The sequence below is a fragment of the Lemur catta genome, chromosome 21 (genome assembly GCF_020740605.2).
Source record: "Lemur catta isolate mLemCat1 chromosome 21, mLemCat1.pri, whole genome shotgun sequence".
Taxonomy (NCBI): Eukaryota; Metazoa; Chordata; class Mammalia; order Primates; family Lemuridae; genus Lemur; species Lemur catta.
Window position 1 is genome coordinate 25812947 of NC_059148.1, and position 13971 is coordinate 25826917.

General features: G+C 52.8%; 1 protein-coding gene across 1 annotated transcript in view; it reads right to left on the reverse strand.

Annotated features, from left to right (window-relative positions):
* Positions 1-13382, reverse strand: part of CUX2 (cut like homeobox 2) — a 228602-nt gene extending 215220 nt beyond the window's left edge. Inside the window, exon 1 of the mRNA XM_045534830.1 lies at positions 13235-13382. Within this exon, the coding sequence (XP_045390786.1) occupies positions 13235-13297 (63 nt within the window). The 5' untranslated portion in view covers positions 13298-13382. The remainder of the gene's footprint in view (positions 1-13234) is intronic.
* Positions 13383-13971: the final 589 nt, after the last annotated feature.

Consider the following 13971-nt stretch of genomic DNA (forward strand, 5'->3'; position numbering starts at 1 on the left):
GAATGTTAGGTGGGTAATGGGTGAGTGCGTGATGGACGGTAGGGAGGTGATTCCCCACCCCCTAATAGACTTTCAGTCCACAAGTAATCTCAGATTAGATAAAACTAAAGGGTGAAAAAAATGTCTTTTTATTCTGTACTCCAGCCCACATTCCCTGTAACTCCCCAGGTATACACTCAACTCCTCTTACACCCAACTGCATCCTCCTATATGAGGGCCAGGATATGACCCCCTGAGACAGAGCACCCGCACACAGCCTGGGTTCTACTGCCACACCATCTAGGTCAGCTCATCTCTTCATGGTCCTTCCTAACGCGTGGCACCTGGGAACACAATGGAAACCAGGCCCACAGAGACCAGTGGGCAAACGGCCTGTCTCTGAACATAACCCAGCAGCTCCCCACAACCCTCTTCCCACCAGCTCCATGTCAGTGGAGCAGGATGGCACCCCTTACCCACTGTGTACCTGCCACAAAAGGCCCCCAAACCCACACCAGCTGACCACTTGCAGGGAACCAGCCATGCCCTTCCTGAGGATGCACAGCTGCCACATAGCTGGGGGACCTCTCCAAACCCCACACCAAATGGTGCTCATCCTCAAAACATCTGTGTGCCCAAAGCCTTCCTACCACTCAGAACCCTCTCTGGGCAGAGATAATGACATCCAATTTGTCACAGAAGCTCTCTTTGACCTATTTTCCAAATGTCCCCTCCCCATTCAATATTCCCTATCAGATCAAAACCCACTGCAACCCAAACATAAACTGGATCCTGCTTCTCCCCTGCTTCAGACCCTCAGTATCTTCCCACTTCCCTGAGAACAAAATCCAACCAGATCCAGCACCTACTATGGTCTACAAGAGCCTGTGTGACAGGGACCTACCTGCCTCTCTGGCCTCATCCCCTCCCCAGCCACACTGGCCTCCCTTAAGCTCCTTGGTGTGCCAAATAGATTCCATCCCAAGGCCTTTGCACAAGCTGTGCCTGCAGCTGTGAACTCTCTTCTGCCCGGACTCTGCCCAACCTGCTCCTTTATATGGTCCAGGTCTCACAGTCTACATGTCACCTACTCAGTGCGACCCTCTATAACCACCCTGAGTAACAGGTCTCCCTGCATCTGGATCTCAGCACTCTGGTTGTTTCTTTTCTCTGCTCTTTCCATTTCTGTAATTACACATTTATTTGTTCAGCTTGCCCCTCCACACCCAGCACCTGGCACTGCTGGGCCCATAGCACATGCTCAATAAATATTTGCTACTCGCTGGGTAAATGTCCAATTCAGAGCAAAAACTCTGGCCAGACTGTTGGAGTTTGAGTCCTGCGTGACCTTGGGCAAGTGAATGGACTTCCTAGGCCTCAGTTTCTTCATCTGCAAAATGGCATAGCACTAGTACCCACCTCAAAGGGTTGCTGTGAGGATTAAACCAAAGAATGAGACCTAAGAACCATTCTCAAGATCCGGCACTGGCCCCAAGTCTCTGTCCCCTGAAACCAGAGCTATGACAGAAAGCTCTGCCATGAAAGGAAAGAGCTTATAAAGACAAACACAAAATGTAGAGTGTGGCTGATACAGTCATAGAAACTGGAGCTGGACTTGGCTGTTAAAAAAAAAAATCTAAAAAACTTTTTTAATAAAGGCTACAAGTCTATCTCCTTCCTTCTTTATCAACGACACGATTTATTGACCAGAGAGGCCATATTGACTAAATAAATCTTGATAATGACCACGGCAGCAATCAATACCTGCTTATTATCAGCCCAGGCCAAGAATTCCATCTTGCGGAACGCAGGCCTGACGACAGGGCGCGTAACGCTGCTCCAGGACCCAGCGGGAGGGCGGGGATGGATGGCAGGGTGGGGCTCATTTCCAGGGAGAGGGGAATCTTTCTCATTATTCATAAAACAAACCTCACCCCAACCCCATGCCTCTCAGGCTTTTGGGCCCAGATTCATTTCCATGAGTTGACACTGGCAAGGTGTCTTAAGAGGTTTTTGAAAAAGAAAATGAAGGGGAACATATAAGCATCGTGGCTGCAGATGGGAGAACCCCTGGGCAGGGGATAAGGAGCAGGCTCTGCCCTGGGACAGGCACCTCTGCCCACTAGTGGGTCTAGAACAGGGATATGGGTGGCCAAGAGACTTTTGGGCCTTGGGTTTGAGTCCCCTGGCTCTGCTGCTTGCTGGAAATGTGGCCTTGGACTCAACCTTCTGGCCTCACTCTGCCCAGCTATAAAATGGGGATAGAAATAGTTTTCCCTTCATAGAGTTGTGAAAATTAAACGAGATAACTTTGTAAAGGGCTATGAACAGTGACCGGCATGCATTAAGAAAAAGTGCAAGAGCTACTTGTTCAAGAAATCCCAGGCCTGCACGGGCCTCTCCAGAAGCTTTCTTCTGACCCCCCAAAGCCCGCAGAAGCCAGGTCTGGCCTTGCTAATGCCTGCCAAGCGGCATTTGGCGAGGCCTGACGCCCTGTCCCATGCTTCTGTGTGAGGAACCGGTCCACCTCACAGCTGCTGGCTGCTGGCTCTGGCGGGCCAGGCTGGGACACTGGCCCTTGCTAAGGAAGGCCCAGAATGAGACTCCTATGCTTGTTGGGTGCAGTTGGGGTCCCTGCGCCTGGCTTCTCTCATCTGATACCTGAGCAGCCAGTGCTGCAAAGGAACCACCAGGCTCCACCCAGACTTGGGCACCTCTGAGCTGACCGGAGAGGCCTCACAGTTAGGAAGCAGCAAGACCAGGGTCCAAGCCACGCTCCCACCATTTCAGTGCTGCTCCAAGATAACTGAAATTCAACAGGAAATGCCCTCACATTTTAGTGATGACGATAATAATAATTGTTAATAAAGATAATAATAATGAAAACTAGCCACCATTTAGGAAAGGCTTACAATGTACCCAGCCCTAGGCCAAATGTTTATGCTAAGCTGTTGCTTTTTACTTCTTACAACTCTTGAAGAAAAGTACTTCTGCTTCCAAATGACTATGAAATAGCAGCCTTGTGAGGGCAGGACTTGGTCGGTTTTGCTCACTGCTGCACTCTCGATGCTTCAAGCAGCATCTGACACATAGCAGAGGCTGAATAATGTTCATTAAATGAGTGAATGGGCCAGGAGAGGTGGCTCACATCTGTCATCCTAGCACTCTGGGAGGCCGAGGCAGAAGGATCACTTGAGGCCAGGAGTTTGAGGTTGCAGTGAGCTGTGATGACACCACTGAAGTCTAGGCAAGGGCGACAGAGTGAGACTGTGTCTCGGGGTGGGGGGAAGAATGACCTGTCTCAACAAACCGGCAACCTTTGTTTTAGACAGAAAAGCTGAGGCCCAGCCACAGCCGGAAAGATGGGATGTCAATCCTAGTCTCCCACCTATTTATAAACAGCGGTCCCTGGGGATGATGACAAGGAAAGCCCCTCAACCCCGGGATCGCTGACCAGAGGCCCAGGTCCCTCTGCAATGTCTGCTGGACTGGTCAGGTGGGCCTGTGCACCAGGCCTGGGAAAAGAATGTCATCGGGTATGAAGACAGTAACTGGCTGTCTTGTGTCCCCCATGGCAGCCATCCCCCAGGCTGCAGGGACCTGCTTTGAGCTCTCTGTGACTGAGGCTACCAAACCATCACTAATGGCCCACAGCATGCCGGCAATTAATTAATGGATTTATTAATTAGGATGGGAGCCACCTCCCAGGCTGGAATTGGGGTCACCCTAAAGTGAGACTGACGGAGCTAAAGATAAATCCTCATTCGCCACAGGCCTGAGGCTGTGGGGTGAGCGACTTTCAAGGGCCGGTGGTGGGTGAAGCAGCTGGGGCCCCCCAGGGCGGAGTCGAGGGGCCACCGCCCCACCTCACCCTTCCTGTGACATCCGACCATTCCATCATTCAAATATGAACCGAGTTCTTATCATGTCCCTGTCCTCCCCAGAGAGGGAGAGGACAGTAAACAAATGAACTGATAGACACACAGGACCACATCAGGTAAAGCAGAGCAAGGAGACGAGCAGAGCTGTTTTGGAGAGAGGTCAGGAAGGACCTCTCTGAAGAGGCGACAGTTAAGCAGAGGACTGAGCCAACTGTGGGAGGGAGATGTCTGGGAAAGTGTCCCAGAGAGAGGGAACGGTGGGGTGAAAGCCCTGAGGCTGGAATGTGCTGGGTGCTGAGGAACAGAGAGGAGGCCACGGGTGGCATGAATTAAGAAGCGGAGAGTGACAGGTGATGAGGGGGGGGGGGGGAATTAGGGAGGTCACACAGGAAGGGGGACCCATGGGCCAAGTAGGGACAGGCAACCAGGAAGAGGCTATGCCGGGAGTGACAGCTCTCCCATCTCCCAGCAAGCCATGACAGGGATGTCGGCTGAGTGTTTCCAAGCACTGGGAGCCTTATGTAGATGTCCCAATACCACTTCATCGCTCCTGTAGGACGGCATGGTCCTCTGAAAACTGGACACGAAGGCGGGATTATATGGCAAGGAGACGTGTGCCTGCCAGAGGGAACCAGCATGAAGGAGAGAGGGAAGGAGGGAATAAGAGAGGGAGGGAGGGAGGGAAGAAGGAAGGTAAGTTGGCTGGTGGAAGCTTCTAGATTGCTATGGAGCTGCAGAAGAGTCCCATGTGTCCCAGGTAAGAGTCTGCTCCAGAATCCCTGCTGTGCTCAGTCCCCAGCTGGGCCAGCTGCAGAGTGGATGTCAGCACAGCACCTGGGGACAACCACACTCCCTGAAGCCAGAACTCTGCAAGACACAAACTCGAGGCCACCATCAGGGTGTACCCATCTTCACCACACCCATCTTCCAGATGGGAAGACCAAGCCTCAGAAAGGGGAAATAACTTGCCCAAGGACACACAGCCAGGAAGTGGCAGAGCCAGGATCTGAGTCCTGGCTGCCCTACATGCACAGTCACAGATGGAAGTGGGAGTGGGTATCGAGAAGTGGACCAAATAGCTCGCTAAAAAATAAAAGTGATACTCAAGGCTTTTACAGTGTTTGCCAGTTCACAAAGTGTCTGTTTAGATAGCCTTTCCTCCCAGCCACACACGCGGTGTCGTATTTTCTCCTCCATCCTTGCTCCCAGCTGGCAGGTGACAGGAGTGAGGACGGGGCAGGCCCGACAGCCTGCTCTAAATCCGCGCTCCAGCCCCACTGCTTCCTTCAGATCCTGTATGCACAATTCCTCCACCAGCCTCAGGGTCTCAGCACATGCTGTTCCCTCTTCTGGGATGCTTTTCCCTGACCTTGCTTTTGGGATATCTGCTGAAGGGTCACTTCTTCCAGGAAGCCTCCCCAAGGCCCAAAGCCAGGCGGTTCCTTTGCCACATGTTGTCTCCCAATCTATTCCCAGTGTTTGACTGTACGCCCGTCTGCCCAATGACACATGCTTCCCACCTTCCCGTTGTCTGTGGGCTCAGGGAGAGCTGGCACTCGGCTTCCTTGCTCATTGTGATACCTCCCACATATAATTATTAATTATATTTATGTTACCTATTGTTATTACTTATATAATTACTAATTGTAATTATTAATTCTACCATGAGTGGTGAATATACACCTCTAAAGAAAAATAGCAATTATTATTAATTTTAACATTATATAGTGCTTCTATGTGCTGGGAACAGATCTCAGCACTTCACATGCATTAACTCACTTAATCTTCACAGTTCTTAAGGAGATGGCTACTACTACTATTCCCATTTTACATATGAGAAAACTGAGGCCCAGAAAGGTTGAGTGATTTATCCAAGGGCACACAGCTAATAAGTGGCAGAGCTGGGACTGAAACCCAAGCCGTCTGGCTCCAGAGTCCACACTAAATGTCTTTGGGGGTGGGAAGGTTCAGGGCTTGATTCTGCAGCCCACACCATACCCCGTTACATACCCGCACCCACGGGTGCTCACAATGGACAACAGGCATTCCAGAAGGTATCCCCAGCAGTGCGGCCTCTGAGTGACCACCCCACTTGGGGAAATCTGCCCCCGCCCAGTGGCCTTGGTGACCCCTGTGGTCTCCCACCCGCGGCACCCCCACACCACGCCGTCAGCTGGACAAGTCAATCGACCATAATGGTTCCCGGGGAGCCATTTACCCCGTCCAGTTTGAGCGACGGCGGCTCGCGGAGTCTTAAGCACTGCTGGGCTCCGGGCGTCTCCGGGCAGACGACCAGCTCAGGCCAAAGAGGCCAGAGGATTGATTGTTTTCTTTCTTTCTTTCTTTTTAATGACAAATGCATATCCTGGAACTGCTGTTTCATTTTGCTCCACTGAAGGATGGCAGAAGCTGGGGGGTGGCGAGATGAGGAGGGGCCTGACAGTGCAGCCACAGGCCCACCTTTGGGGGTGATGGAGCTCCTGGGGAGAAGCAGAGACAGCAGACTCTGTAACCTCCTAACCACGTATCTTCATGAGACTTGTCAGGAACCTTTTTTTTTTTCCTGGAAATGCAGCCTCTTCTGACACTAGACACCTGGAGAGAGTAGCCAGGGGCCTTGATGGCCACAGAGAAATAGGACCCTCCTTGGGACCCCTACAGCTGGCCTGACCCACTGCAGACCCTTCACCGGAGGCCTTTGCATTGGAGGTTCCCTCTGCATGGAATACCTTTCCAGATTTCCACTCCCCTTCTCCATGGGACCAGCCGAGTGTGACCAGAGCTTCTGATTTGTAAGGGGCCCTGGAAATCTGGATTTCTTAGGTAAAATCTCCTGTGTTTTAGATGCTGACAACTTGTACAAAAGTGTTTTTAATTATTGCACTACTCTGTGGGCCAGACATAGCTCCCAGTCTGCAACTTCTGTGGTCAGAGCTCCAAAAATATAAGGCATTGCATATAATATTAGTAATATACTAATACAGTAAACCCCCAATGGAGTAAGAGAGAAGAGAAAACTTGCCCAGAAATGTCTGAAACAGCCTGCAAGGCCAGCAAGTTCCAGCAGCTGCTGTTTATTTGGTTTTCTCTTCCCTCTCTCACACTCTAAAAATACCAACAATAAGAAGGCACTTACAGAGAAGTAACTGTGCCCCACACTGTGCCACACACATTCGTATTCAAAGTGGTCTGATCTTCCTGAACAATCTAGAAGGCAGAGACTATTATTAGTCTCAGTTAAAGATGAGGAAAGTAAGGCTCAGAGAGGTTAAGTGACACATCTAAGGTCACACAGTAGGTAAGTGATGGAGCCAGGACTTGAACCCAGGCAGGGGCCCCTCACCATCCTGGCTCTTTGCGCTTCCCTCTTGGGGGAAAGGATAAAGAACAAGTTTCTGGAACTGAGTTTGATCTACCTTAATACTCTTAACTGAAAAGGTAAAACTTTAGCCATGCCACACAGCCTGTATGATAGTCATCATGTACGGTTGGCGAGCTACAGCTCTCAGGCCAAATCCAGCCCCCTGTCTGTGTAAATAAAGTTTTATTGGAACACAGCCACGCCCATTCATTCTTATTGTCTATGGCTCCTTTCATGCTACAATGGCAGAGTAGAAGGGCTGCAGCAGAGACTATATGGCCCACAAAACCTAAAGTATATTAGCATCTGCCTCTTTACAGAAAAAATTTGCCACGTCTGAGGGTGGGCCTAGAGTATGTCGAGAGATACCACACGGAGAGGGTTCTGAGGTCAAAACCCTCCGAGAAACACTGCAGCATCCTCAGAAATGCGGGAGCACATTTGTGTATTACAGAGGGAAAGAGAGTCACGGAAGCTTCTTTAGCCTTCTTTGGGCTGAGTGGTCATGACATTCGGGCTGAGACTGAATGTAATGAAGGAGCCAGCCATAAGAAGATCTGGAGGAAAAGAGGCGCAGGCAGCAGAGGAAACCACAAGTGCAAAGGCCCTGAGGTGGGAATATGTGTGATGTGTTTGAGGGACAAAAAGCAAAAACGGAGGCCAACACATTTAACTGGCCCACAGAGCATGTCGGTATCCATCATTTTTGCAACAGCCTAGTATGGTAGACAAAGCGGGCACAGCCAGCCCATTCGATGAACTAGGAAATGGTGCACTGGATGGTTCACACAGGGGTGCTGGAGGCCACACAGGCTACAGATCTTGGGGTCCTTCCCCAATGCCAACCACCTCTACCATCCCTGATACCATTAATATAAGCCACCATAATAACTAAAGAGCACCCCCCAGAGGAAAAAGTCAAACAGAAGATCAGAGCCTGAATCTCAAGGCCAGGAACAAAGGAAGGTCACCACCTTGGTCCCCTTCCCGCCCTCAACATCTGCCAAGGCTGGCCTCTGAGTTAGATAACCAGAAGCTGCCGGAAACTCAGCCCTTTAGAAGCAGCACAGAAAACCACGGTTTCTGGGCAGCCCCGTCTACCATCACCCAGGAGCAAATTTAGCACCAGCCAAGGTGCTCACGTTTGAAATCCCATCTGCCAGAAGAAAGGTTACCACGACAGAATGTCAAGTTCGAAGATAGAATCCTCTTTTTAACAGGAGAGTTAAAAAATATATATATGAAAAAAGAAAAAAGGAAAGAAAGAAAGAAAAAGGAAGAAAAAAAGAAAAACACCACCACCATCAGAAAAGCTGTTCCCTCTGGTCAAAATAGCACTGTGCTCATCTGAAATAACCCACCGAGACACTCATTTGCTTCTTTTGGCTGGTCTGTGCTTTCTCAATTTTCTACAGTGAATTCTGGTATTAATAAAAGAAATTTCAAGACCCCCAACAGCAAAAGCAGTGCAAGATGAGATGTTGCTCATTTTTCTTCTAGCATGCAAAGACAGGGCCCATCTTTGGGAAGTAATTTCTGTCAAGTTGAGAAACCACAATTTTGGGATACCCAGAAAAGACTGCTGGGTTCCTTAAATAAATTCTCAACACCTGTTTCTAGCTCCTTCTGCAGAAAAGGCCTGCAGGGTGTAGGTTCTAAGGACTTGGAAAAGCAGGTGGAATGGGGTCACCCACTGGCCAGACTTATGAGACAGCCCAGGGGTCTGGATAATCGTTTGTCTTATTCGCAGAGCTGCTGCTACAAATCTCCCCGCACCCACTGTGCCCCTCTGCTCCCTGTCCCCACCTCCTCGCCTAATGCCAACCCATCTCGTGGGCCTGGGCCACGCCAAGCCCTGTCTGCTCACGCTCCCCACCCCGGCAGCAATTCCATTACAGTGAAGTTTCCAAAGTTAAGATTCCGCCAACAGGGCTGATAGCTTATTTACTGCTGTCATCTATAGAAAGAGGAATTTTGACACATTGTTAAATGATAGCACATTTAGATAAGTCAAGCTGTCAGAGGCTCTAATGGATGTCTAAACTCTCTGTGGCTGATATGTAAAATTTATGCACTTCAGAATATCATAAGGTTATAATATTTTAATCACATCCATGCTCTTTTCTAAACTTTGAACAGGGAAAAACATTCAATCAAGCACCATCTCGCTCCCCCGCGCCAAGAGATCAAACCTTCCCAGAAGTTTCTCCAAACTCCTTAGAAAAGTCCAGCCTCTCTTGCTCATTCTGTTCATCTTCCTCCTAATTGCTTACACCCCAAGCTGAATCTGTCTCTTCCTCCAAAACTCACACTATGTGGTCTGACCAGCCAGGCTCTTTCCTCCCCAGAAACACAGGTGTGCATTTAGACTGAGCACCTTCATTTGGACTGGATGCCCTCCACTCTTTTTAGCTTCAGTAACCCTCTTCGAGGGGGAAAAATAGATAGCATGGGAGACTGAACCCAGAACATCATAAAAAAAAAGTGGCAAAGTTAAGCAGAAAAAGAAAATCACAAAGGTATGAATCCAGTTACGACGATTATACACAGAAAAGCCATAAAAAAATACTGCATTAGTAATGTTCACCATAAAGCAATCTTATAACCAAATGAAATATGCCCAGCATTATCTCTGGATGGAATTTTATTTCTTCTCGTTTCCTGAGCTGCTAGCAGCAGAGGCAAAAGAGAAGACAAGACGGGGGAAGCAGTTTCCGGGGTGCAAGCATAGGATAGGGTACTGCATTTCAGAGCATCTTCACCATTAGCCCACAAGTCATTAAGGTTGTTGACTGACTTCCAGCCTAGGAAGACAGTCCTGCTGCGTTCAGAGACGGCGCTGGGAGGAATAGTAACTGGACTACTTTCATTTATGAAAAATATGTATTTCCGGAGGGCTGTATGCCAGGCTGGCACAAGGTCACCTTTCTTGCCAGGATCAGTGTGGCGTCAGCAACATGGTGTGGCCTGGGGACACGGGGCTGGCTGCCTTTGCTGCCTCGGCCACTTTAATGCTCAGCAACCAGGCTGAGAGAAACCATTCAACCTGAACAACCAGGAATTAAAGCCACACACCTCCTCACAGGCAGCTTGGCCCTGAGATGAGCGGGCCCAATGTCTTGGGCCTGCGTGGGGCCTGGGATGGGGACTTGCCTCTTCTGCCTGTATTTCAGAACAAGCCGGCAGAAGTTTTCCTTTCTGGTTAGCTCCCCTACAAGAGGAAAGCGGGGAGGAGGAAAAATGAAAATAAAAGTGTGGCACAGGAGTCATTAGCATTACGTACGAGAGAGGATCCCAGGAGAAAGTGCTTAGGCTCACAATCCGTTTCCAACAAAAATGCCATCAGTGAGAATATGGGGGTGGGGGGAGTCTGGGGCCTGTTGGGCAGGGGAACAACTGAAAATTTCAGGATAGGGGTGGGGAACGTGCAGATGTGAGGGCCTAAATGTTTGCACGCGGCCATGGCTGCCACATTTATTTCTTTGCTCTCTAGAAGTGTGCAGCCTTTCAAACTCCCCCAGGGACACCCCCTCCACTTAATATCGATGTAAATGAGCTCAACCCCCTTCCCTGAGAGCCTTCTCATTTTTGTGCCAGACACAACAGCCATTGTCTTAATGAACAAGCCCCCTCCCCATATACACCCTGTGGGAGGACAGGCCTTAGCCCCGTTTCCCCATCACCTGAACAAACCTCTCCGCCACCCCCCTACCTTCATCCTTTCCAGTTCAAATTTGCTTTTCCATCTCAGCATCTTCTAAAACCCTAACAAAGGGTTCCCAGATCAATGGGAGTCCAGCTGGAATGAAGATTTGGGTGACCTCAACAGCTCCACAAAAGACCCCTGAGCACAAGACTGAAGAGAGTGAGGTTCAAACCCCTCCCCAGCTCAGAAATCGCCCCCTGGGAGCCGCACCCACTCTTCAGCACCCAGCTCCAGCCTCTCCCCCACTGCAGCCCAAGCTCCCCGGATTGAAAACGAGTTATCTAATGAAAATTGTGTTAACTGACATTCCGGCCGACTGGGAGCAAATACCAGCGCTGTAAATCTCGCCGCGGAAATTTTCTCCAGCCCAGAATAACAATAGGACCCTGCAAAGGGCTTTCGCCAGCCCTTCTGGTTCCTCTCCTCTTGTCTGCCACGTTCTTGTCATTCCTTATGTTACAGAACATCAATCATAAATAAAGACGCTGTCCCCCAGCCATGCCCGGGTCTCATTTACAAACATTAGCAGGGAATACGATTACCATTGGCCTTCGTGCCAAGCCCAATGTGGCTGCCCAACTCACTCTCTCTCTCTCTCTCTCTCTCTCTCTCTCTCTCTCTCTCCAATCCCCACTCCTCCAGAAAGGCCACTTTAGCATCATTTAAACCGGCAAGCACAGCTCGCAGCCCTGCCCGTCTCAGCTGGCCACCAAACTGTAGCCCCAACTCGAGTGAGGACCTGGAATTGCAAGGCACTCGGCAGTTATTAACTGCATGCCTGAGTGCCCCGATTTTCTACCCCGCTCAATGGCTTTGGGGGAGGGGGCGAGCAAGGAGTGGGGCGTTAGGAAGGACCGGGACTGGGAAGTGACCAGGATGAGGGAAAGGGGGGCTGCTGGAACCACTTATCAGAAGAAACTTAACGAGATTTGGAGGCGGATTTAAAAAAAAGTGGGTCCCTTTTTATCTCCAGAATGATGCTCTCGCATCTTCCGCGAATGTCACGGCCAAGGCAGGATGCTCTAATCGCCGGGTTATCAGCACCATTTCCCCGCCTCTTATTCCCGCTCCACCGGCCGACTTTGCAAGACTCCAGAGCTTGGGGGGCTTCCCAGCAGCGTCCTGGGTACCCCCGGAAAGAACAGAGGCCGCAGCTGTGCCTCCAGGGCGCGTTCCCTGAGGTTCCACCTCCCAGCCCCGGCTCCTCGGGGGTCGGCAAAGAACACCCCCAAATCTGGAGGAGACACACAGACTCCCAGAAAGGGAGAGTTGAGAAGAAACTGCTGGGGTTTGGGAAAGAGTCACCCTAGGGAAGGAGAGGGAGAGAGGAGAGACGAGGGGAGATAAAGAGGAAAAAAAGCAGAGATGGAGAGAGAAAAGAGGGGAGCGGCGGGGAGGAAAAGCAGGGGCAGAACAGAGCGAGGAAATCTCTCATTTAAAAGTTCCCATGGGCCCGAGGGCCGGGAGTCACCTGCTCTGTGCGGCTCCCGGCTCTCCACCGCCTGGGAGACAGGAGCGCAAACTTGCGCGCGCCTGGGCCCATCTCCACCGCCCGTCTGCATCCAGACTTGAGAAGGGGATGGTAGGGGGGGGAAGGCAAGAAGCAAAGACGAACCCCGAGACCCCAGCCCGAGGAGGAGAGGTCTGCCGGCGCGGGTTGCCAGTCCGGCGGCGGTGGCTCGGGCGGCGGTGACGGCCCCCGGGTGGCGGCGCGTCCGGGCTGCGCAGCCAGGCGGGCGGCGGAGGTGCCGGCGGGCGGCCGGGCGCGGAGCCGCCTTCTCGCCAACCCCGGCTGCCTCCTCCTCTCTCCTCCTCCTCCTCCTCTACCTCCTCCCCCTGCCCGCCAGCTCCCTCCCTCCCTCGCCCGAGCCCTAGCCGGGTGCGGACAGGCTAGCGGAGCGCTCCGCGGCCTCCCCGGGCGCCGCGAAGTTGGGAGGCGCACAAAGTGCGGCGCAAGGGGGGCCGCCGGGGGTCCCGCCTGCAGCCCCCTGCCCCGGGCCGCTGCCCCTGCCTTCCCCGCGCCTCGCCCGGCCGCTCGCCCGCCGGCTTGCTCCCCCGGCCGAGGGCTCACTAGCGCTTCTCCATGGTCGCGGCGGCTAATCGATGATTGAACCGAACAAAGAGCAGCGGCGAGATCAATTCCTAATACCTATCGATGGGCAGCGGGCAGCCGAGCCCCGGCGAGCCCCGGCAGCCGCCGCCCGCCGCCCCGGGGCGCCCGCCCGCCCGTCCGGGGACCTCCCCAATGCGCCCAGGGCGCGCCCGGGGGCTCCCCACGGCCGCACGGCCGGCGCTGCCCGCACTAACCTGGAGTCGCCGTAGATCAAATCGCTTCCAATATTGAAACATCGATCCCACATTGGCGGCCATCTTGGGGGCTATTCGAGACGCGCACACACAAGAGTTTGGCTTTTCTCAATGGCTGCACTCAATATCCGGGCTGGACTCCCCCCAGCCCCGGGGCCGCCGGCGGCCGCCGGGGCCCTGCGCGCCGCGGCCCGGGGCCTCTCGGGCGCGCCCCGGCCTCCTGCCACCCGCTGTCCCTCGGCGCCGCCGCGCCGCCGCCGCCGCCGGGCCCGGGAGCCGTGCGCCCCCCCGACCCCCGGAGGGCGCGGGCGGAGCGCGCCGGGCGGGGAGCTCAGCACCCGCCCGGGGGAGGCGGCCGGGGATGGGAGGGGAGGGGTGGGGTGGGGAGGAGGCAGCCTCTTCGAGAGGCGCCGGCGCCACCGCTGCCCTGCCTGCAGCCGGCTCCCGGGCCCGCGGAGCGCTCGCTGCATCTCCCCCCCAAGTCCGGGGTCGGTGTGCCGCGCGATTGCACTTGACTTTGGCTTTTTGCAAACTTATCAATACTGACGTAACGTGCTGATCAATGCAAAGGGAAGTTTGGGAGGGGGGGCTGCGGGAGGCAGGCGCACAGGGCGCCTGCCCCCCTCTGCACCTGTCTACCTCCTGCTCCCAGCATTGCACACTTGAAAAAAAAAGTTAATAGTTTGCAATGCATTTTTTCTTTTGCAATCGGAGCACACACAACACGTGCCTCGGGC